This window comes from Plasmodium falciparum, assembly GCF_000002765.6.
Source record: "Plasmodium falciparum 3D7 genome assembly, chromosome: 11".
In the NCBI taxonomy this organism is placed as follows: Eukaryota; Apicomplexa; class Aconoidasida; order Haemosporida; family Plasmodiidae; genus Plasmodium; species Plasmodium falciparum.
The window spans coordinates 715,001-738,201 of NC_037282.1; the positions used below are offsets into that span (position 1 = coordinate 715,001).

General features: G+C 18.2%; 8 protein-coding genes across 8 annotated transcripts in view; 4 read left to right on the forward strand and 4 right to left on the reverse strand.

The window, feature by feature from the left end:
* The window catches only part of PF3D7_1118800 (actin-related protein 2/3 complex subunit 1, putative), a gene marked incomplete at both ends in the record, with an annotated part of 2,171 nt that extends 884 nt beyond the window's left edge, over positions 1–1,287 (reverse strand). The window contains 4 exons of the mRNA XM_001347830.1: positions 71–137; positions 288–384; positions 612–915; positions 1,102–1,287. Coding sequence (XP_001347866.1) covers positions 71–137; positions 288–384; positions 612–915; positions 1,102–1,287 — 654 coding nt within the window. The remainder of the gene's footprint in view (positions 1–70; positions 138–287; positions 385–611; positions 916–1,101) is intronic.
* A 507-nt stretch (positions 1,288–1,794) lies between these two features.
* On the forward strand, positions 1,795–3,412 carry PF3D7_1118900 (conserved protein, unknown function; the record flags this gene model as incomplete). Its single annotated transcript, XM_001347831.1, has 7 exons — positions 1,795–2,133; positions 2,364–2,413; positions 2,481–2,626; positions 2,760–2,785; positions 2,895–2,948; positions 3,119–3,152; positions 3,315–3,412. 7 exons carry the CDS (start codon positions 1,795–1,797, stop codon positions 3,410–3,412), a joined length of 747 nt encoding a protein of 248 aa, XP_001347867.1.
* A 237-nt stretch (positions 3,413–3,649) lies between these two features.
* PF3D7_1119000 (acyl-CoA-binding protein, putative) lies at positions 3,650–4,765 on the reverse strand (the record flags this gene model as incomplete). Its single annotated transcript, XM_001347832.1, has 1 exon — positions 3,650–4,765. The coding sequence occupies one exon, from the start codon at positions 4,763–4,765 to the stop codon at positions 3,650–3,652; it is 1,116 nt and encodes a 371-aa protein (XP_001347868.1).
* A 1,226-nt stretch (positions 4,766–5,991) lies between these two features.
* Positions 5,992–7,273, forward strand: PF3D7_1119100 (tRNA m(1)G methyltransferase, putative; the record flags this gene model as incomplete). Its single annotated transcript, XM_001347833.1, has 4 exons — positions 5,992–6,600; positions 6,703–6,771; positions 6,884–6,943; positions 7,037–7,273. The coding sequence occupies 4 exons, from the start codon at positions 5,992–5,994 to the stop codon at positions 7,271–7,273; spliced, it is 975 nt and encodes a 324-aa protein (XP_001347869.1).
* Positions 7,274–7,716: 443 nt separating this feature from the next.
* PF3D7_1119200 (conserved protein, unknown function) lies at positions 7,717–8,289 on the reverse strand (the record flags this gene model as incomplete). The annotated part of the gene is made up of 2 exons (XM_024473317.1): positions 7,717–7,769; positions 7,890–8,289. The coding sequence occupies 2 exons, from the start codon at positions 8,287–8,289 to the stop codon at positions 7,717–7,719; spliced, it is 453 nt and encodes a 150-aa protein (XP_024329124.1).
* A 1,565-nt stretch (positions 8,290–9,854) lies between these two features.
* PF3D7_1119300 (splicing factor U2AF small subunit, putative) lies at positions 9,855–10,739 on the reverse strand (the record flags this gene model as incomplete). Its single annotated transcript, XM_001347835.1, has 1 exon — positions 9,855–10,739. The coding sequence occupies one exon, from the start codon at positions 10,737–10,739 to the stop codon at positions 9,855–9,857; it is 885 nt and encodes a 294-aa protein (XP_001347871.1).
* A 2,156-nt stretch (positions 10,740–12,895) lies between these two features.
* Positions 12,896–19,339, forward strand: PF3D7_1119400 (ubiquitin-protein ligase, putative; the record flags this gene model as incomplete). The annotated part of the gene is made up of 1 exon (XM_001347836.1): positions 12,896–19,339. The coding sequence occupies one exon, from the start codon at positions 12,896–12,898 to the stop codon at positions 19,337–19,339; it is 6,444 nt and encodes a 2,147-aa protein (XP_001347872.1).
* A 1,729-nt stretch (positions 19,340–21,068) lies between these two features.
* On the forward strand, positions 21,069–22,735 carry PF3D7_1119500 (AP-4 complex subunit mu, putative; the record flags this gene model as incomplete). The annotated part of the gene is made up of 3 exons (XM_001347837.1): positions 21,069–21,962; positions 22,113–22,301; positions 22,508–22,735. The coding sequence occupies 3 exons, from the start codon at positions 21,069–21,071 to the stop codon at positions 22,733–22,735; spliced, it is 1,311 nt and encodes a 436-aa protein (XP_001347873.1).
* Between the last annotated feature and the right edge of the window lie 466 nt (positions 22,736–23,201).

The following is a 23,201-nucleotide window of genomic DNA, read 5'->3' on the forward strand; positions in this document are numbered from 1 at the left end:
GTATTTGTATTTGTATTTGTATTTATATTTATATTTATTTATTAAGGGGAAAAACAATCTTATTTTTTACCTTGTATATTATGTCGTTATTATGAATATTTCGTTCTGTTATAAATGTTTCCATATTTTTGTAAATCCTGTTTAAAATTAAAAAGAAGTATATATACAAATAAATATATATATAATATATTTTACTAATATAATAGTTTATCATATGTTTAAATATTTTCCTCCAATTCTAACACGATGAAAATAACGTTATATTAATTTTGTTAATTCAGGTGTACTTGATATTATTTCTGTTCTTTATGTTATCATCCAATAGACCTGAAGTACATACAAGTAACGAGGTTGAATCAAGTGAATTTGTAGATAAGATATAACCTAATAAAAGAGAAAATATATATATATATATATATATGTTCAAATATATATTTTTTTAACTATTTTATATTGTTTTATTCTTAATGTCTCATTACTTGAACATTATATGATAAAATACATGAGTTCTTTTTTTTTTTTTTTTTTTTTTTTCTTATTATGTATCATTATTCATTTGAAAAAATAATAAATAATATATATATATATATATATACATATATTATGTATACCTGATGAACTCCAGTCTATAAACATTACACTTGCCACATGATTGTTAATTTTTTTTATTTTCCATTTTTGATTTTCTTTTTTTGAACAAATAAATATAATACCAGAAGTAAATCCTATTGCAAATGAATACGTATGAGGATGCCAACAAGCACATGTAGGTAAATCTTCTGTTGGTATATTCACATTAGTACATTCCCATTTTCCATTCTCTTTTTTTTTATATATTATACATTTCATATCTATTGTAACTATAAGTAAATCGTTTTGTTTAGACCATTCTAAGGCAATAATTTTGTTTGGATCCTGTGATTATAAAAAAAAATTTTATTTTTCTGGATATATGTGAACAAGGTGTTTGGAATGTATAAATAAATAAATATATACATATATATATATATATATATATATATATATATATATATATATATATATCCATATTTATATATGATAAATAAACAAACAAATAAATATATAATATGTGTAACTTACTCCTATATAGAAAGTGTCTGAGTATATTATCTCCCTATTTATTATTTTATATAGAAGGATATTTCTTTTATTACTCGAAACAGCTACTAACATATCATCTTTATTTTCTGATACCTTTATTACAGGTTCACAGTCTTCGTCAGGGATATTGTATTTTATGCAATTGCATTTTAAATGATCTATCATTATTTCTGAATATTTTTTTTTTTTCTTCTTTTTTATAACGAACCAAAAAATATATAAGAATACAAATATATTTGTTATTACATAATTATAAAATTATTTGTCCTTATTTATATTATTAAAATAATAATGTTATTTTTTTTTTTTTTTCCTTAATATGTATATTGTTAAATATTAATAAATGTATATACAAATAATTACGTTGTTGAATGTGGAAAAAATAAGTGAAAAGAATAAAAGCATTATTATATGTATATAATTATAAATGTTTAAATGAGTTATGCTTGTATATATAAATATAAATAAATAAATAAATATATATATATATATATATATATATATATATATATTATTATGTGAATTTAGATATCCCCATAAATACAAAAAAGTAATAAATTTAATAAAATATTTTTTTCCCTTTTAAAAAAAAAAAAAAAAGACATATAAGTAAATACAAATAAGAGAATATATATATATATTATATATATACATATACATATTGCTATAAAAATGAATTTATTTTCTCCTGTTATCTTTCCCTTGTTAATATTTCTATTATCATATAACGGTTCATATGCTAACTATAACATAAAAACGATAAAATTAATATTTGAATCGAGGGATAAGGAAAGCAGCAAAGTTATATCTTTATATGGTGAAAAAGACTCATTTGTTTGTAGGAGTGAAAATAATGAATATATAAGAATTCAAGATGATAAAACAATAATTAATAATTTAAATATATATGGAATTATTCATACAAATGATTTATTATATTTTGAAAAAGAACAATGGAAATTATATTATATGGAGACTTTTGATGTGAAAAATGAATCATGGACCCCCTCGGTATCATATTAAAAAAAAAAAAAAAATAAAAATAAATAAATGAGAAAAGGATTTAATAATATACTACATATAGATAAATATAAAAAAAAAAGAAAAAAAAAAAAGAAAAAAAAAAATGTATTATAAAATAAATATATTATATATGTTGTATATGTTTATAAATTTTATAATGATATATATTGTTTCTATATATGTGTTATTTTTTTTTTTTTTTTTTTTTTGTTAAAAAGGAATATAGTACGTGTGGAAATTCACCAGATACATTTCTTGGTGGACCTTGGTAAAAATAAAAAAAATAAATTCTATTAATATTATAACATTTACAAAGTTGTATCTCTTATGTCTAGTAAATTTGCAGCAACAGAAGCATATAATAAGATTAAAAATTTACCAAAACATAAAGAATTAAAAATAAAACTAAGAATTCATTTCTTCGACTTATGGGAAGATGATTCTCTCTTTTTACAAGTTGATAATAAAACAATATGGACTCGTAAAGAAAAATAAATTAAAAAATAAAATATATACACACACAGATACATACATATATATATATTGTAACATTTAATATGAAAGTATATCACTTTGATGTATATTATTATTTTTATTATTTAATTTTTTTTAAGATTCCCATAGATCATGTGTATCCAAAGTATTATGAATGAACATATAATATGAATTAAAAAAAAAAAAAAATGTTCATATAATTCAAATTTATTATTATTATTTTTTTTTAATATTTAAACGTTTTATTTTATAAGGACTGTCTTTCTGGAATAAACATTTGTGGGCAAAATATTCCAGATCGTTTATCAGTTAATCGAAATAAATAAATAAATAAATAAATGGACATATATATATAATTATATGTATATGCTTTTTTTTTTTTTTTTTTTTTTTTTTCTTTTTTTTGAAAGAATAATATAATTTGTGATTTAAAAAAAATCATATTATTTTATTTTATTTTATTCCTTTTCATGTTTAGCTACCCGTGGATATGGAGTTTTTGCATACCTCAGGTTGGTATTAAAAAAAAAAATATATATATACACATATATATATATATATATATATATATATATATATTTATTTATTTATTTATTTATTTAAACACATATAAATATGAATATGTTTATATAATAATATATCAACATGGTATCCTATATGTTCCTTTTTTTCAGATACATTAAACATACTAGTAGGATCCACTTTAAAAAAAAACACTAACCCTTGTGAGACTTCATGGGGAATAGACGATTTAATAATATACTATAAATAAAGGAGAAGTAAATTTCTCTCTTCACATTATAAAAAAATAAAATGAAAAATTAAAAATTAAAAATAAATGGTATATATATATATATATATATATATATATATATATATATACATATACATTATCATTATATTTAATTTTTTTCTTATATGCTTATCGAGTTATTTCCTTTATTTTTGTAATTATATTTTTATATTGTGTTAATATATTTATGTATATATATATGTCTTTGTGCTCACTTCAATTTTGACTTAAAATCCAATCAATGGTCAAACCTTCAGAATTGGTTTTATTAATATCTGCACCTACTGATTTTAAAAAGTCCACAACATTTAGTTTTTCTGAGTATGCTGCCATATGTAAAGGCGTGTCACCATAAGAATCTTCCACATTAATATTTGCTCCTTGATTTACTAAATATTTTACTATATCTATATATCCTCTATCACATGCATAGTGTAAGGGTGTTAAACCACTGGAATTTTTTTTATTAATTAATGAAGGATTATGTTTTAGATTTTTTTTTATACTTGCAAGATCACCCATAACAACATGTTGACATAAAATATCACATATATTATTATCATCATTATTATCATTTTCTAAATGTTTTTTATTTTGTTCTTTGAAAGGTTTCATTTTACTTACTGTTTTTGAAAATTTCATATTGTCATCATTATTTAATTTCTCTAAAGCGTCTGGAAATAATTTATTAAAATATTGTACATATAAATATTTACATGTATTTTTATTTACATTATAACAATTTTTCCAAGCTTTCCTTTTTTGTATTTCAATAAATTCCATGTTATTATTATTGTTCTTATTATTGTTCTTATTATTTTTGTTTTTGTTTTTGTTATTTTTATTTTTTTTTTTTTTTTTCCCATCAATATTTGATATATTTTCTATATTATTATATGATGACGTGTCATTATTATTTGATGGTGTGTCATTATTATTTGATGAGGTTTCAGTATTTTTTGTACTATCTTCTTCATTTGATAATATCATATTACCAATTGTTGCCTGCTTAAATAATCCATATAAATGTAACCATTCTTCTGTTTTTAATTTATTTCTATACATTTTTACAGCGTTACATGTTTGTACAAATTTTTCTTCTAATTCCTCATTTGATAAATCTATTATAATATCTTTGTCTATTATAGGGAGCTGTATGCTGTCATACCTTTTCAAAAAACTACAGGAATATTGTACTATCCAATTTTTCAAGGAATATAATTTGTTTAATATATGTTTTGTATTTTCATTATAATTTTTTAATAAGTAAATAAATGCAAGACCTGTTAGCACATTGAAAAATATAACTGGTTTATTAATGTTCTTTAGCATACTTTAGACGTTTAAAATGAAGTAAAATAAATATAAATAAATAAATAAATAAATATATATATATATTATGACGATTAAGAAATAATATATTTATAATAACAAATGTTTTAAATCTTTCTTTTATATAACAATATTTATTTAATAAATATTAAAATATCAGTGGTGTAATTTTAAATAACACGGATATCTTAACAATTATTTGATTATCTAAAGGTAAATATATTAAACATAAAAATGAACATACACACATATATATATATATATAATATGACTTATTATAACATAAGGTTAATTCTTTATAATAACACACATTCATATACAATAAACATTATTTACAATAAATAAATTTATAAAGAAAAAAAAATTATACTTAGTGTCAATTTAATATAATGTTCTTTTATATAATAATCATATAAATCTAAAATGAATAAATTATGTTTAAGTCCCCATATAATCAAGAACAAAATGGTATATGTTCAAATAATGAAATGTATACATATATAATATATATATATATATATATATATATATATATATTATATGAAAAAAAAATTATTGAACTTTTATATATATATATATATATATATAAATATATAGGATTTTCCTTTTAAGTAGTAAAATAATCATAAATATATAAAAATGTAATTTTTTTTTTTTTATGTTTTGACCATATTTTTGTTCTGATTTATCATTATTATTATTTAAAATAAAAAAATCAAAGGGGGGGGGGGGAAAAAAAAAAAAAATGAGATATAAGTAAATATATAAAAGCTTATATCTCCATATATATATATATATATATATATATATATAATATAACATATAAGTAATGTATATATGTTCATGTAGTATATTGATTTTATTTAAATTGAAGAAATTATTAAAATATATATTATCATATAAAAATTTATGTTTGTATTTATTTATTTTGTTAAATATATCTAATTATTTATATATCACATATAATTAAGAACTGAACATTTAAAAAATAAAATAATCATATATATATATATATATATATATATTTATTTATTTATATATTTATATATTTATTTATTTATCTTTCATTTTCTATATATTTAATTGTTATAACTTATAATAATGTAGAACTAGAGTACATAAAAAAATAAACATACATACATATATATATATATATATATATATATATTTTTTTTTTATTTATGTTTATATTTTATGATTGTTTTTTTTGAACGGTGAGCATTAGAATGAAGCAGGAAGAAGAGGACGAGGCCCACGAATTTTTGGGAAATTTCATAAACGTTATTGATCCTAGTGATATAAATAAAAATGGAAGAGACAAAAAGAAGAAAACAAAAAAAGAGAAAAAAAAAGAAAAGAGAGAACATTTAAAAGAAAAACGGAAAAAAAAAAGACCAGAAGAAAAGAAAAGAAAAAAAGAAAAAAAAAGAGAAGCTTTATTAAAAATATTAAATAATTTAAATGAAGAAGAAAAAATAGCTTTTTTAAAAGAAAGAAAACTTTCAGAAATAAAAAAAAAAGAAGAAAAAAAACAATTCTTAATCAAATCATATAATGAAGGATATAAAATATGTTTTAATTGTAGTTTTCAAAATCTTATGGAAGAAAAAGAAATATCCAGTTTAGCTAAACAAATCTTTTTATCATATCATTATATGTTAAAAAAAAAAGTACCTGTACAATTTCATTTTACACATATGAATGATAATGATGATATCTCTTCCACGTTGAAAAAATATTCTTTTGATAAATGGATGGTACATATACATAAAGATGATTATTGGAATATATTTAATAAAGACAAAATAGTTGTGTTATCTCCAGACGCTTCAGAGGTTGGATGAAAAGAAAAAAAAAAAAAAAAAAAATATATATATATATATATATATACATATGTACTTTTTTTATTTTTATCATTTTACCACTTAATTGTATAGGAATTAGAGGAAATAAAAAAGGATGAAGTATATATTATATCTGCCTTAGTAGATAGGAGCGTTTCAAAGGTTTTAAAAATGAAAAAAAGAAAAGAATAGAAATAAACTTTAACACTTAAATATAAAAATATGTAAATATTATTATATATATATATATATTTTTTTTTTTTTTTTTTTTTAGAATTTATCTTTTTATCAAGCATCCCTTCATGGTTTGAAGACAAGGAAGCTACCTTTAGAAGTACATTAAAATAGAAATAATATATATATATATATATATATATATATATATATATATTTTTTTTTTTTTTTTTTTTCTTTTTTCCTTTTATAGAAATATATAAAAAAAAAAAAAAGTAATGTACTAAATGTAAATACAGTAGTCGAAATTTTAATACATTATATAAAAACACCCAACTGGTTAAAAGTTTTTGAAACTTGTATTCCACAAAAAAAAGTTATGTGCTTCTTTTATGATTCTTCTTCAAGTGTAAATGAAGACGAACGAATTATAAAAGGTGACAGTGAAATTTGTATAAATGAAAAAAAAGATATCCAAGTACATTTTTAAGCATACACAATCATACAAAAGTATTATATATATATATATATGTAAATATATTATTATTATTATTGTTATTCTTTTTTTTTTTTTTTTTTTTGTAATTAAAATCTTCATTATTATTAATTGTCAATTTTGTTATTCATTATTTTATTTACCCTTATCCTTCATTTATGTTTTGTCAATTATTATATTGATCTTTGTCTTAATTAAATGATATATATATAAATATATATATATATATATATATATATATATATATATGAACAAAAAAAATTAAATGTTTTTTTTTTTTTTTTTTTTTTTTTTTTTTTTTTTTTTGAAATTCCAACATTTCATTTTAATTTAGGATAATATAAAATATTGGAATATATTTTATTAAATTAATTTTATTTATATTTTAACTACATTTCTATCTATGTATTGAACAAATGTTTATATTTCTTTTAAAATTAGAAACAACAGTTACAATCAAAGGGACAATTTTTTGTGTAGCCACCCTTTCCTATAAAAAGAAAAAAATTGATATAATACAAATGTATGATGATATATATATATATATATATATATTTTATTCATTTAATATATACATGTACACATAAATATATGTTTAAGAATAACTCACCCATATTTAATTCATCCATAGAATATATGGGTAATCCGTCTGGAGTACGCAATCTTTCTGATTCTATTTTTTTTTTATTATTTGATATTTTATTATTATTTTTTTTATTTGCTTCATTTTTGTTTATTAGTTTATTATCTTCCTTTATCTTTTTGTTATTATCTTCCTTTACCTTTTTATTATTATCTTCCTTTACCTTTTTATTATTATTTTCTTTAACTTTTTTATTACTAAAAATATCCTCTATATTTGATTTGGCTTCTATAATTTCCTTTTCTCTTTTTTCATTATTATTCTTTTTCTTCTTTTTTTTTTTCTTCTGTTTTTTAACTTTTTCTGAAAGAGGAAAACTACTACTATTATCTGCCTTCTTTTCTTTTATTTGTTCTTTATCATCCATTATGTTTAAAAAAAAAAAAATTATTTTTACATTTACAGATTTTTTTTTTTTTTTAAAAGTTATAATGACTATAAGATTTAATATATGGTAAAAACAACATGCCTCAAAAAAAGTTACAAATTTTTCTAAATTATTGAAAAAAAAAAAAAAAAAAAAATATTATACATATATATATATATATATTAAAATAAATTATATTATAGGTATTTTTTAATGATACAAATTATTTTATTATATATTATAATTTATGATATTCTCTCATAATATTAATATATATAATATATTTCCTTCTAAGAACAATAATATAAAACTATTATTTATTATTATACTTTATAAAACAACATTTATATAATTTTATTATATGCGCATAATAAAATAAAATAAAATAAGTATTCTTATATAAAATAACATTATATATATAAACAGATATATTTTATCTATTTGCAACATTTATAAGTATATATATAAATATAATACAATATTATATTAATTATATTATATTATTTTCTACACTTAATATATAATTTTGTTTATTTTTATTTTTTTATTCTTCAAATAATTATTATTTAAAAATTAAATTATTTTATTTTTTAAAAAGTTTTCAAATAAAAAAAAAAAAAAAAAAGAAAAGAATATATTACATTAAATTATACAATATTTAATATTAAATATAAAATATAATTTTTATATGCCATAATAAACATTTATAAATATATATATATATATATATATATCATAATTAAAAGATTTAAATGATTCACAAATATTATAAAATGTAAAAAAAAAAAAAAAAAAAAAAAAAAGGAAAGAATTATTAACAACATATAAGCAAACTCCATATAATATTAAAAATAAAAAATATGGTTATTCTCATAATATTATAAAATATATTGAATTAAAAAAATAAAATAAAAATATAAGAAATATACACATACATTATAATTTAAATAAATTATAATAAAGAAAATTTTCCAAGTAATAAGATATCTACACCATCACAATATTATATATATATGTATTATTATACATTATTAAAATATAAACATATTAATATTATTTATTCCTTCATTTGTAATTATTTACACATTATTAAGCTTCTCCACAATTTAGTATTGTCCTTGCTTCTCATATAATTTAATTTTATAGTTTATTCCAAGAAAATAAAAAAAATATTCACTTGATGGTATTATCACATTTTTCATTTAATTGTATAAATAAAACTATAATATGTAATGGTCAATTTTTACATTTTGTAATATAACCTTGTAATGTTTCTAAGATAATAATATGATATTTTTAATAGACTTATAAAAAAATAAAATAAATAAATATATAAATAAATAAATAAATAAAATAAAATATAATTTCTATGATGATACATTTTTAATTCTTTTCTTTTCTTTTCTTGTGTTGTGTTTTGTTTTATTTTGTTTTATTTTGTTTTATTTTGTTTTATTTTGTTTTATTTTGTTTTATTTTGTTTTATTTTGTTTTATTTTGTTTTATTTTGTTTTATTTTGTTTTATTTTGTTTTATTTTATTTTTTTTTATTTTTTTTTCCTCCTTCAGTCCTCTTTTTCATCTGCATTTGACTTATTATCTTCTTTATTCATATTTTTCATTTCTCTTTCTTTATTCCATCTTTCAATTTTTTCTCTTCGTTCGGCACTATTTTCTCTTCTTGCGTGTTTATAGCTTCTTTCTTCATCATCGTCATCATCTTCATTATCACTTCTATTTTTTCGTTTTGATGAATAATGATGACTACTACGTCTATCTCTTTTATATTTGTCTTTTCCTTCTCTATAACTTTCACGACGTCCATCATCATCTGAATCGTCTTTTCTTGCTCTTCTTTTTTTATATTCAGGATATTTTTTATACATTCTCCTAAATAGTTTTCTTTTAACAGTTCTAGGAACATGTTTGATATGCATAAAGTTACAATAACCGCCTCTTCGACATTGACCTTCTACAAATTGTCGACATCGTGCTTCTCTAAAATCGGTAACTGGTGTATATTCAATTTGTAATGGTTTTCCTGCATAAAATCTACCATTTAACTCGTTTACCGCCTTTTCAGCATAATCCTCATGTGTATATTTAATATACACATTACCAATAATATGATCACCTATATTATCACAAACAACCATATCTTCAATCTCTCCATATTTCATTAATTCATCAAATACTTCTTCATAAAATTCTTCAAAATGGTCAGCTGCTTTATCTAATACTTCATCTTCTACCATTTGACCTTCTGCTATTGCAACAGCTATAGGTGGGTTATCATACATATGTCTTATTACTAATGTCTGAGCACAATTTGGTTTATAATGACTTCTACTACATTGATCACCATGACGACAAGCACCTATTTTCCAAAAAAAAGGACAGTTAACTCTGTCCTCTTCTGTCCCAATAATTCGAGCTAAATGCTCAGCCATATTTATATATATTTGTAAATAAATACATATATAGCTTTTTTTTTTTTTTTTTATATTATTATTATATCAAGCCAAAAAAAAAAAAAAAAAAATATATAGCTAGTTGCACATAAAATTATATATTTTTTTTCATAATATACATGTACATATATAAATTATTAAATGGTCATATATATATATTTTGGACCAAACAAGAACGAAAAAAAAAAAAAAAAAAAAAAAAAATATATATTACTACTTACATATGCATAATAAAATGTTACGTGTATTTTTGTTTTATATTTATGTTTGAAACTGTTTTATAATTAAATGAATATATTTATAACAATTTTATAACTATTATATAGAATAATTAAAAATGTTCACATATATATATATATATATATATATATATATATATATATATTTTATATGTATTTTTATCTTTTCCAAATTAAAAGTATATTTTTTGATTTTAAAATAACTTTAAAGGAAATATTGATATAATTTTTCTTCTCTTTCTTATTAATAACACAAAAAAATATAAAATAATCTATAAAAATATGTATTATTATTATGATATTTTTTAAATCTATCTAGAATTATATATATTGAATAATATATATATATATATATATATAATTACATATAATATATTTTACAAAATATTCTTCATAATTTATATTTACATATAAAATATAATAACAAGAAGAAGATATTCTTAATATTAAAATTATGTTATATATTCAAGTATTTTTATGGATTTATATATTTTTTAAAAAGAATCATAATTTAAAAAATATTCGAAATATTATATATTTATATATAATATTATATTAATTACGAAGAAGGTTATGTATATAATAAATATATATATATATATATATATATATATATACATATAATATATATAATATATTTTTTTTTTTTTTTTTTTTCTATCTATGCGTCATGTTTCAGTATTAATTTCTAAATTCCATATAAAAAAAGTAAAAAAAAAAAAAAAAAAAAAGATATAAACTGGCATATTATTATATTTCCTTTAATTTTTCTTTATATTTATATATAATATAATTTACATATTTTAATAAACTGTAATATAAAATTATATCGTATTATATATATATATATAATATATATATTATGTTTATGTATTTTTTTAATATTTAAAAAAGGAAAAAAAAAATATATATATATAAAAAACAAAACACTATTCCTTTTTTTTTATTTTCAACTTTTTTTTTTTTTTGTTTTTGTTTTTTTTGGTTTTATATCTTTTCTGTTTTACATGTTTACATTGAAATTTTTAATTATACATATAAATATTTTTAACGCTATCATATACATAAATCATATATTGTTATTAATAAAAAAGAATGAAAACAGAGCATACTTACGTTTGTTTAACGGGATATATTATTCCATTAGATTGAAATGTGATAAAGTTGTTTCTTCTTTTCATTAACATTTTCACATATTTTTTGCATTAATCAAAGTTGTGTTAAATAAATAAATAAATATATATATATATATATTTTTTTTTTTTTTTTTACTGTTTTTTTTAATTGTTTATACAATAATCAATATATTATATATATGTACATGTACCATTTTGATGATGTAAATGTATAATAAGAAGAAATTCCTCATATTCCTTTACATTATAACATATATATATATATATGTATTATATATATATATATATATGTATACACTTTTCAACACATTTTCCATTATATATACATATTAATTAATATATATTTTCATCTTATATTTATTGAATTTAAAAATATTAATAAAATTGTTTTATAAAAAAAAATTATTAAAAATTGTCTCAAATTATCAGTCTTTATATATATATATATATATGTAGAGAGATGAAAAATTTGTAAGACTAATTTTTTTTTTAAGCGCAGTTTTTGAATTATTAATTAAATAAGTCATCATTGTGTTTTAAATATTTCTCTCTCTTTATATATATATATATATATATATATATACATCCTGTATCTTTTAACATGTTAATAAAAATAATAGGATTTATACATATTGTGTAAATATATATGTTTATTTATTTATGTGAGAATTATTTGTAAAATATATATTATTTAAAATTATAATATTTTGTTTAATATTAAAAAAAAAAAAAAGAAAAAAAGAAAAAAAGAAAAAAAACTATGTTTGATGGAGAAAGTAAAAATAGAAGGATTAATTTAAGTGGGAAAAAACAAGTTATTGTGAATAAAGATTTTTTTATTGAAAAGGCAAAAAAAGAGAAAGAAAATAATTTAACTTTAATAAAGAGAAAAAATGCTTTTAAAAAAATAAGTGATTATATAGGTTTTAAAAAATGTCTTGAAAATAGGAAGAAAGAAATAAATGAAGTTGTTTCGAAAAGAATCAATGATATAATATTATTAGAAAAAATAGTATGTCCATCTATATATAGACAAGCTTTACAATTATGTGTATATGAGTTTTCTTTACAATCTTCTTTTCTTTATTCAGATTTAAATTGCTATAATTATTATAAGTCTATGGACTTTGATGGAATATACCCACCTGTAAAATATTTATTAAATACTTTAAAATTTTATAATAAGATTGATGAAAATTGTGTGGATAAGACTAATGGAGTTGATAAGGAAAATGAAATAGTTGATGAAAAAGTAAAAGATGATGAAAAAATAAAAGATGATGACAAAATAAAAGATGATGACAAAATAAAAAATGATGACAAAGTAAAAAATGATGACAAAGTAAAAAATGATGACAAAGTAAAAAATGATGACAAAGTAAAAAATGATGACAAAGTAAAAAATGATGACAAAATAAAAAATGATGACAAAATAAAAAATGATGACAAAGTAAAAAATGATGACAAAATAAAAAATGATGACAAAGTAAAAAATGATGACAAAGTAAAAAATGATGACAAAGTAAAAAATGATGACAAAATAAAAAATGATGACAAAGTAAAAAATGATGACAAAATAAAAAATGATGACAAAGTAAAAAATGATGACAAAATAAAAAACGATGATAATAATAAAAAGAATAACATTCCAGTGGGTAATAATATAAGTGAAAAACACACACTCCAATTTGATGAAAATAAGAATGATAATGATAATAATATGACAGAAATAGAGAGCCATTTTTATTATAGGCATAAGAAAGAGTTAGATATTTTAATAAAACATTTGGATATTTTGCTGGGTAATTATTATATATACAATTATAATATATATAGTGAATATTACAAGGATGTTAAAAAGATAAAAAATATTATACCTACACCTATTAATAATAATATTTTAAAACATCATTTAAATGATCATAATTATACAAATGGTTCCTTTTCTAATCATAATAATAAAAAGCATATTTCTTCAAAAGGTAATATATTAAATATTGAATCCGATATAAATACGAATCTCCTACATATATATTACTTATACAATTTTATAATAAATAATAAATTTATTGATGAACTGGTTAAAAGAAAAATAACAAACGAAAATAAAAAACTCAATGTTTTTCTTACCTCTAGATGTACCAGATCATCAATTGAAATGACAAATAACAATAAAAATAATATGAGTGATGTTGATAATAGTAATAGAAGTAGTAATGTTTATACTAGTGTTTTGAATAAAAAACAAAATGTGAAAGAACTAAGCGCTTGCTTAAAAAATATAAGTGATTATATAATATTAAGTATTGAAGGAATAATTACTGTAATAAAGAAGATTTCTATTTATTATCAAAATAAGGTTGATGTAAAATGTGATAATATAAAATTAATGATATATTTATGTGATATGATATATATATATTTTTATATATTAAAAATAAAAGGGAAAGATATGAAATGTAATAATATAATGGATATAAAATATAAAATTAAATTACTTATAAATTTTGTAAAATTAAATTTAGAATATATTAAGGAACCATATATTTTATTTATATCATTTTTTAAATATAATATATATGAATTATTTGAAAATACAATTAATATAAAAAATGAATTAAAAGAATGGAAAATTTTATTAATTAGGATAATAAATAATACATATAAAGATGTGGATATTATGAAAGAATTAATATATAATAATAATTATTATTATTATTATTATAATTATAATCGTTCATATTTTAAAGTACCTTATTATAATATGAAATATTATTTATATAATCAAAAATCGTATGATGAATATAACATATCAGGTGTTAACCTTTTTAGAAATTTATTATTATTTGTTCATTTTAATAAAAATATAATGTATGATAATGTTCTGAATATATTAACAGATGTGTATTTATTTTTACCACTTGAATATCATCCATATATTTATAATAACACAGAGGATATTAACCCCCCCCAAAAAAATGATAATAGTGTAATAAAAATTAAAAATGAAGAGAATTATTTTGAGAAACAAAACTTATCTTTGGATATGGGTTATTATTATAATAAGGAGATTATTGAATCTTTAATATATATATGTAAAAAATATCGTTTTGATAAATTAGATACTTTGTTGTTTTTTTTATTGCCCTTTCGTAATATTAATGGGAAGATATATGATACATATAGAAATTATTATGATTATATGAAGAATATAGAAAAGGGTGTGTACGCAAATTATGATAAGTTGTATAAGTCACGTATAAATATAAATAATAATATGGTAACTAATAATATGGATCATATGAATAATAATGTAAATAATAATAGGAATATAAATATTAGTACAAATTTTAAAAATAATAATAAAAAAGCAAGTATCCATGATAATATTAACAATAATAATAATAATAATAATAATAACAACAATTATATGGATAATTTTGAAAATTATCAGGATAAAAAAAATAAGGGCATTATGTTTTATTCAGATATGAATGATTTTCCCTTTTTAGCAAATAATCAAGTGACACATTACAATTATGAAGATAACAAATATAATAATAATAATAATAATAATAATAATAATAATTATTTGTATGGTGGACATAATAATAATGTTCATGGAAATTTTTTTTTTTCATTAGAAAATATTATTGGTAAAAGAGATAAAAAGAACATAGGTTCAAATTCCTATTTATTTAATGATATGATTAATAATGATATAATATTAAGAATAAAAAGAATTTTAATAATAAATAATATACATATATATTTAATTAAAAAAATATATTTATTTTGGTGTTATAGTTGTAAATCTAATGATAATTCATTTTTTAAAAATGTTATGTTTTTTCCTTATTATGATAATACGCATATATCTATATACTTATCATCTTTTTGTTTTTTATTGTATTATTATTTAGTTGTTAATATGTTTAATCAGTTAATAGACATAAACAAATTTAAAATGATTAAGAGAAATGAAGTACATCATAATGACATAAGGTATAATATGATCCCCAAATATGATATGGAAAATGATCAGCAGCACAACAACAGTAATAATAATAATAATAACAGTAATAATAATAATAATAACAATAATAATAACAACAATAATAATAATAATAATAATAATAATAATAATAATAACAATGTGGTGACAAACTTCTTGATGAATAAATATTTTAAAAGGGTATGTAAACTTCTTATTTTGTCCCTGTGGTATATATTGAAAAATTCCATAAATTGTATTTATAATGAACTAACTAAAAAAAAAAATTTGAATGTAAAAAACCAACAGTTGCATTATATGGAAGATATAGATGATGAAGATATATATAATGATGAGGATGAAGAACATGAAAATGAAATAATAAAAAAAGAAGAAAATCATATGGATGTAATTCATTCGAAACAATTTACATCAACCATTTATAGTAGTGATTATAATATATGTTTATTGAATTTTGAAAAGATAAACATATCAATTGGTGATATAATGTATGATCAAAATAGTTATGTTGTAAATAAAGGACATGTCTATTTAAATGTACAGGAGGATAACATCTGTTTGATTAAAAGGAATATAGAAAATGAAGATAAAGAACAAAGTGTCAAATGTTATAATAGTATGGATGAAATAAAAAATATTTTTGATGAACTAGATAAAATAAATATGTATAATTATGACAATTATGTAGACAGGCATATGTTTTTTTACAATAAAAATAATACAAATATGGAACATTTAAAATTTGCTCATAATGTTAAGTCTTTTTCAAATGATGAATCATTTCAATATAGTACTCCTTTTGAAAGTAGTTCATTTGTTAATGATAATAATAATAATAATAATAATAATAATAATTATTCACACACACATATTAATCATAGTTACAATGAACGAATAATGACAAGCAACCATAATAACATGTCTTCACATAACCGCGGAGAGTTTTTTTTCGATAATTTAAAAAACAAAAATACAAATACGAAGAAAAAGATTAACGACGATTCTTGTTATTCGAATGTGATAAATTATTATTTATACAAGAATGATAATAAAGGGTTAAGTTACATTTTGCCGATATTATTAAAAAAGTTATATAAATTGAATAGCTACATACATATATTTGATGACGAATTTTTTGTAATAAAAGAAACTTTTAATTTATTAAAAAATCGTTTTCATATAATAGGTGAGAGTAATAATATAAATTATAATAACAACAACAACAATAATAATAATAATAATAATAATAGTAATGATGAAGAAACAACATTATATTTAGAAAAAAATGATATATATTTAAATAATAATATCAAATTTGTAAATGTTTTGGCAAATTATTTATTACGTTATGTTCCTTTTACTTTACCATTTGATGATCGTTTATTAATATTTTATCATTTTCGAAATAAAAATAAAGAGAGCATAAGAGATGATTCAACATTTAATATATTAGAAAGAAAACATATGTTAATAAGAAGAACGAATATTTTAGAAGATGGATTTATATCATTAAATATATTAGATAACTTACAAATAAAACAAAATGTTCGTATATCGTTTATAGATAAAAATGGAAATGAAGAAACAGGAATAGATGGTGGAGGTTTATTTAAAGAATTTATTATATTATTATGTAGAGAAATATTTCATGAAAATTTTATATTATTTCAGAATGTTGAAAATCATACTTTATTTCCTAAATATTATAATGAAAATGATAATTTAATTTTATATGAATTTTCTGGGAAAATTATTGGAAAAGCAATATATGAAAGAATTTTAATTGAATCAGTTTTTAATAAGGTATTTTTAAATAATTTAATATTTGATAATATGGATATTAATGATTTATATTTTATAGACCAAAATGTATTTAATAGTTTATTGTATGTTCAAAATGATGAAAATGTGGAGAAATTATGTTTAACTTTTTGTATATATGAAAAAAAATATCCAGATGGTGAAAAATTTACAAAGGAGCAATATGATAAAATAACAAATTATTTTTACGAATTATCTAAGAGGAATCATTACAATATGTATAGTCTTCACACACACCATAACAACATCATCAACAATAATAATAATAATAATAATAATAATAATAATAATCTTTTTTTTTTTAATCAGATGGATAATTTGGAGAACCTTTTCTTTTCAAGTGATGATAATACATATAATTTTACAAATATGAATAATTTTTTTCACATGATAAATAATTTAGATTCTATGATTAGTAATGTCAATTCAAGAAATTATTCCACATTTTCTCATAACAATATGAATAGAAATAATTTCATTAATATACCAAATGGTATAAACAATATTAATATTAATAATATAATAATGAATGATGATACTTCAAACTATAGTAGTACAGACGAAAGAAGTGCACACATTCCTCCAACGGATTTAGAATACTCTTTTTCCCACAGAGACTTTATTCCATTTCATGAATTAGGAGAACAAAATGAGCATATGGAAGAAGAACTCCCTTCCATTAATATAAGGAGAAAGAATATGGAAAATAATGATGATAAGAAAAATAAAAGAAATAATAAACATAATATATACAATAATAAGAATAATAACATAACTAATAATAACCTTTGTGACGATGAACAAAATTGGGAATGCATAGATCTCATAGAAAATGGACGAAATATCCCTGTAACAGATAAAAATAAAAAATTGTATATAAAATTATATATAAATTATAAATACAATCAATTAATAAAGAAAAAAACACAACGATTTTCAAAAGGATTATCACAGCTAATACCCATAAAATGGTTTAAACTTTTTAGTGCTCATGAATTAAAAACACTTATATCAGGAAAAGATAAATGTTTTGATGTAGACGATTTAAAAAGAAATGTTGTATACGGAGGTGGATATAATGAAAATAGTACTACTGTTTTACATTTATTCGAAATATTAAAAGATTTTTCATCAAATGAAAAAAGCTTATTTCTTATGTTTGTAACAAGTTGTTCAAGATCCCCTTTACTAGGATTTCAAGAATTATATCCAAAATTTTGTATATACAGGGTACCTGATCATACAAGATTGCCTACTGCTTCTACTTGTGTTAATTTGTTGAAATTACCTGATTATTTATCAAAAGAAGTTTTGTATAAAAATTTGATCACGGCAATAAATGATACACAGGGATTTGATTTGAGTTAATGTATATACAAAAAAATAAATAAATAAATAAATAAATAAATATATATATATATATATATATATATATATATATATATATATATATATATATGTTGGTATATCAAATGAATGAATAAAAATGAATATGTACAAGGGAGTGTAAACTCATATATATGCCATGTGAACACCTACTACTTTTATATATTTGTTGAATGACACACTTCCATATGTATACATTTTTTTAATAACCTTATTTTTTATGTATCCCTTTTTATTATCCTTTATGTAACATATAAAAAATATTATATGTAAAATTTTAACATAATATATATATATATATATTATATATATGTTTTTATTTTTTTTTTTTTCTTCTCCATATTATTTGTACTCTTATTATTTAGAATTATTTTTATTTTTTCCTTTTAAAATAATTGTAAAATTTATAAATAAATATATTATATATATATATATATATATATATATATATATATTATCAAATAATGCTTACATTTACTGTTTATTTATTTTATCTAATTTTTTATATTTTTTGTTCTTTCTAAATTTTCCAAAAAGCTTTTACTCTTTTATTTTTTTTTTTAAACTATAATATAAAGGTTAAAAAAAAAAAAAATTGTTATAAATAAATAAAAAAGAGATTCAAAAGAAAGATAAAATATTATATCTCCTGAGCATATAAATATGTATGATATGATAAAAATATATATATATATATATATAAAATATATATATATATGCATTATAAATAATTATAATTATATATATAAAATATAATTATGTAATTGTTTTTATTTAAACGGACTTATTTTTTTATTATTTCATATATTTTACATAATTTAAAAAAAATTACATAATATATATATATATATATATATATATATATATATATATATATAATATATCTTTTAAAAATAAATCAGAATGGTTCAGTTTTATATATATATTAAAATTATTTTTACTTGATAATTTTATGTTCTTAGTAGTTTTATGGAAATATATATTTTTTGTATATATAATAACATAGAAGAAATATTATAATATATATAAATATTTAAATGTATAAAAAATTGTTAAAAAAATAAAGAAATGTAAAATAGGGATTTTACATAAATGTTATATATATATATGTACCATTTTTTTTTATTGTATTATAAAATAAGATATTGTTTTATATATAATCTATCTTATTATTTTATTTTTTTGTAATATTTGGCTATATATTTTTCTTTCTTTAAAAAAAAAAAAGAAAAAAAGGGAAATCAAGGGATATCCCTTGTGAAGTGTTTTAAATTTAATTTTTCTCTTTTTTTTTTTTTTTTTTCTTTAACATATAATAATATTTTTGAATATATAAATATATATATACTATATATATATATATATTATTATTTTTTTTTTTTTTTGTGCATAGACAATTACATAGGACATATATTTATATATATATTATATATATAATATTTGTCAAACATATCGTCGAATAAAAGAACTTTTTTTTTTTTTTTTCTTTTTTTCCTTCTTCAAGTCATAATATTTTATAATGATATAGTTAAGAGTTACCAAAAAAAAAAAAAAAAAAAACAAGAAGAAGAAGAAGAAGAAGAATATAATTATAATAATGTAGTAGTAATTACCATATGGCAATTATTATAATAAAGACACCTTTATAAGAGTTACATATATATATATATATTTTTTTTTTTTTTTTTTTTTTTTTTTTTTTTTTTCAAAAATGGTGATATCCCAATTTTATATTTTGTCTCCAAGAGGGGATACCATTATTAATAGAGATTTTCGTGGAGATATAATAAAAGGTAGTGCCGAAGTATTTTTTCGAAATGTAAAATTATATAAAGGTGATGCACCTCCAGTTTTTTATTTGAATGGTATAAATTTTACATATTTGAAAAGTAATAGTTTATATTTTGTAGTAACATCATTGTTTAATATTTCTCCAAGTTATTTAATTGAATTATTACATCGGTTGCTAAAAATATTTAAAGATTTTTGTGGACAAATTACAGAAGAATTAATACGAACCAATTTTATTTTAATATATGAAATAATAGATGAAATAATAGATTATGGTTATTTACAAAATAGTAATACAGAATATATAAAAAATCTAATACATAATGAAATAGCAACAAATAATAATACAGTGAAAAAATTTGCCAACCTACCTAATTTTTCTATAAAAAATACAAATACATTACCATCAAATGCATCCCAAAAACCTATACAAATTAATGATAAAAAAAATGAAATATTTATAGATATAGTTGAAAAAATTAATTTAATTATGAATTCGAATGGAGAAATAGTATATTCATATATTGATGGTGTTATACAAATAAAATCTTATTTATTAGGAAATCCATTTATCAAAATAGCTTTGAATGATGATTTATATATTAAAAATATTCATCATGATAATTCAAATAATATTATTATTGACGATTGTAATTTTAATCATCTAGTTAATTTATCACAATTTGAAAAAGATAAAATTCTATCTTTATACCAACCAGATGGTGAATGTGTACTTATGAATTATCGAATCAATAATAACTTTAAAGCGCCTTTTAAAATATATGCTAATGTTATATATAACCAAAATCATACGGTATGAAGTATTATAGATTATGTATATGTCAAGTGCATACAACTGGTTTTTTGTAAATATAAATAAATATATATATATTTATATATATATATATATATATATATATATATATATTTATTTATTTTATTTATTTTATTTATTGATTTATAGGTAGAATTGTGTATAAGAATACGGCTAGATATCCCTTCTCAATATACATGCACAAATGTATTTGTTTATTGCAATTTATGTAAACACATAACTAATGTACATTTGGACTTGAATACGAATTCGGATTTATTCTCAGCTCAATATATATCAAATGAGAACAAATTATTATGGACCATCAAAAAATTCAAGGTAAAAAAAAAATATATATAAAACGAAATGAACTATATATATATATATATATATATATATATATTTATTTATTTATTTATTTACATATAACATTATATATTTGTATTATTATACAATTTTTATATTCACACATATATTTCTACATATAAACATCCATTTATTTTTTTTTTATTTTTATTTTTTTTTTTTTTTTTTTCATATTACAGGGAGAACACGAATATAGTATTCGATCAAAAATTACCTTAAGTCCTCATTATGCCTTTTCAAAACGAGATTTTGGACCTATATATATTTTATTTGAAATACCAATGTTTAATTTATCAAAACTTAGAATAAAATATCTGAGGATAATTGAAAATTACAAAACAAGTAATACGCACCGATGGGTGCGTTATATAACTCAATCTTCTTCATATGTTTACCGTTTGAACTGATAATATAATATATATATATATATATAATATATATATAATTTATACTTTTTTTTTTTTTTTTTTTTTTTTTTAAGTAAACAAAGAATTATATAATTACACATATATTTATTTATGTTTATATATATTTATTTCCTTTTTCATTTTATTGTTATAATTTACAATTTATTTTAAATCGTTAAAAAAAAAATGCACAAACATATAATTAATAAGCAAATTAATTAAACAAAAAATTTATATATGTATATAGACAATATTAAAAATTAAATAATATATATATATATTGTAATTCAAAAAAAAAAAAAAAAAAAAAAGAAGATAAAAGGAAAATAAACAATTTCTTCTTTGCCAGTATGTATTAAAAGTTTACAAAATCAATATATAGATACATGTAGTATATAAAATAAAAATAATTATTATGTGTTTTAATAATATTTTTCAAAAATGAAGAATGTCCCCTAAATATCAG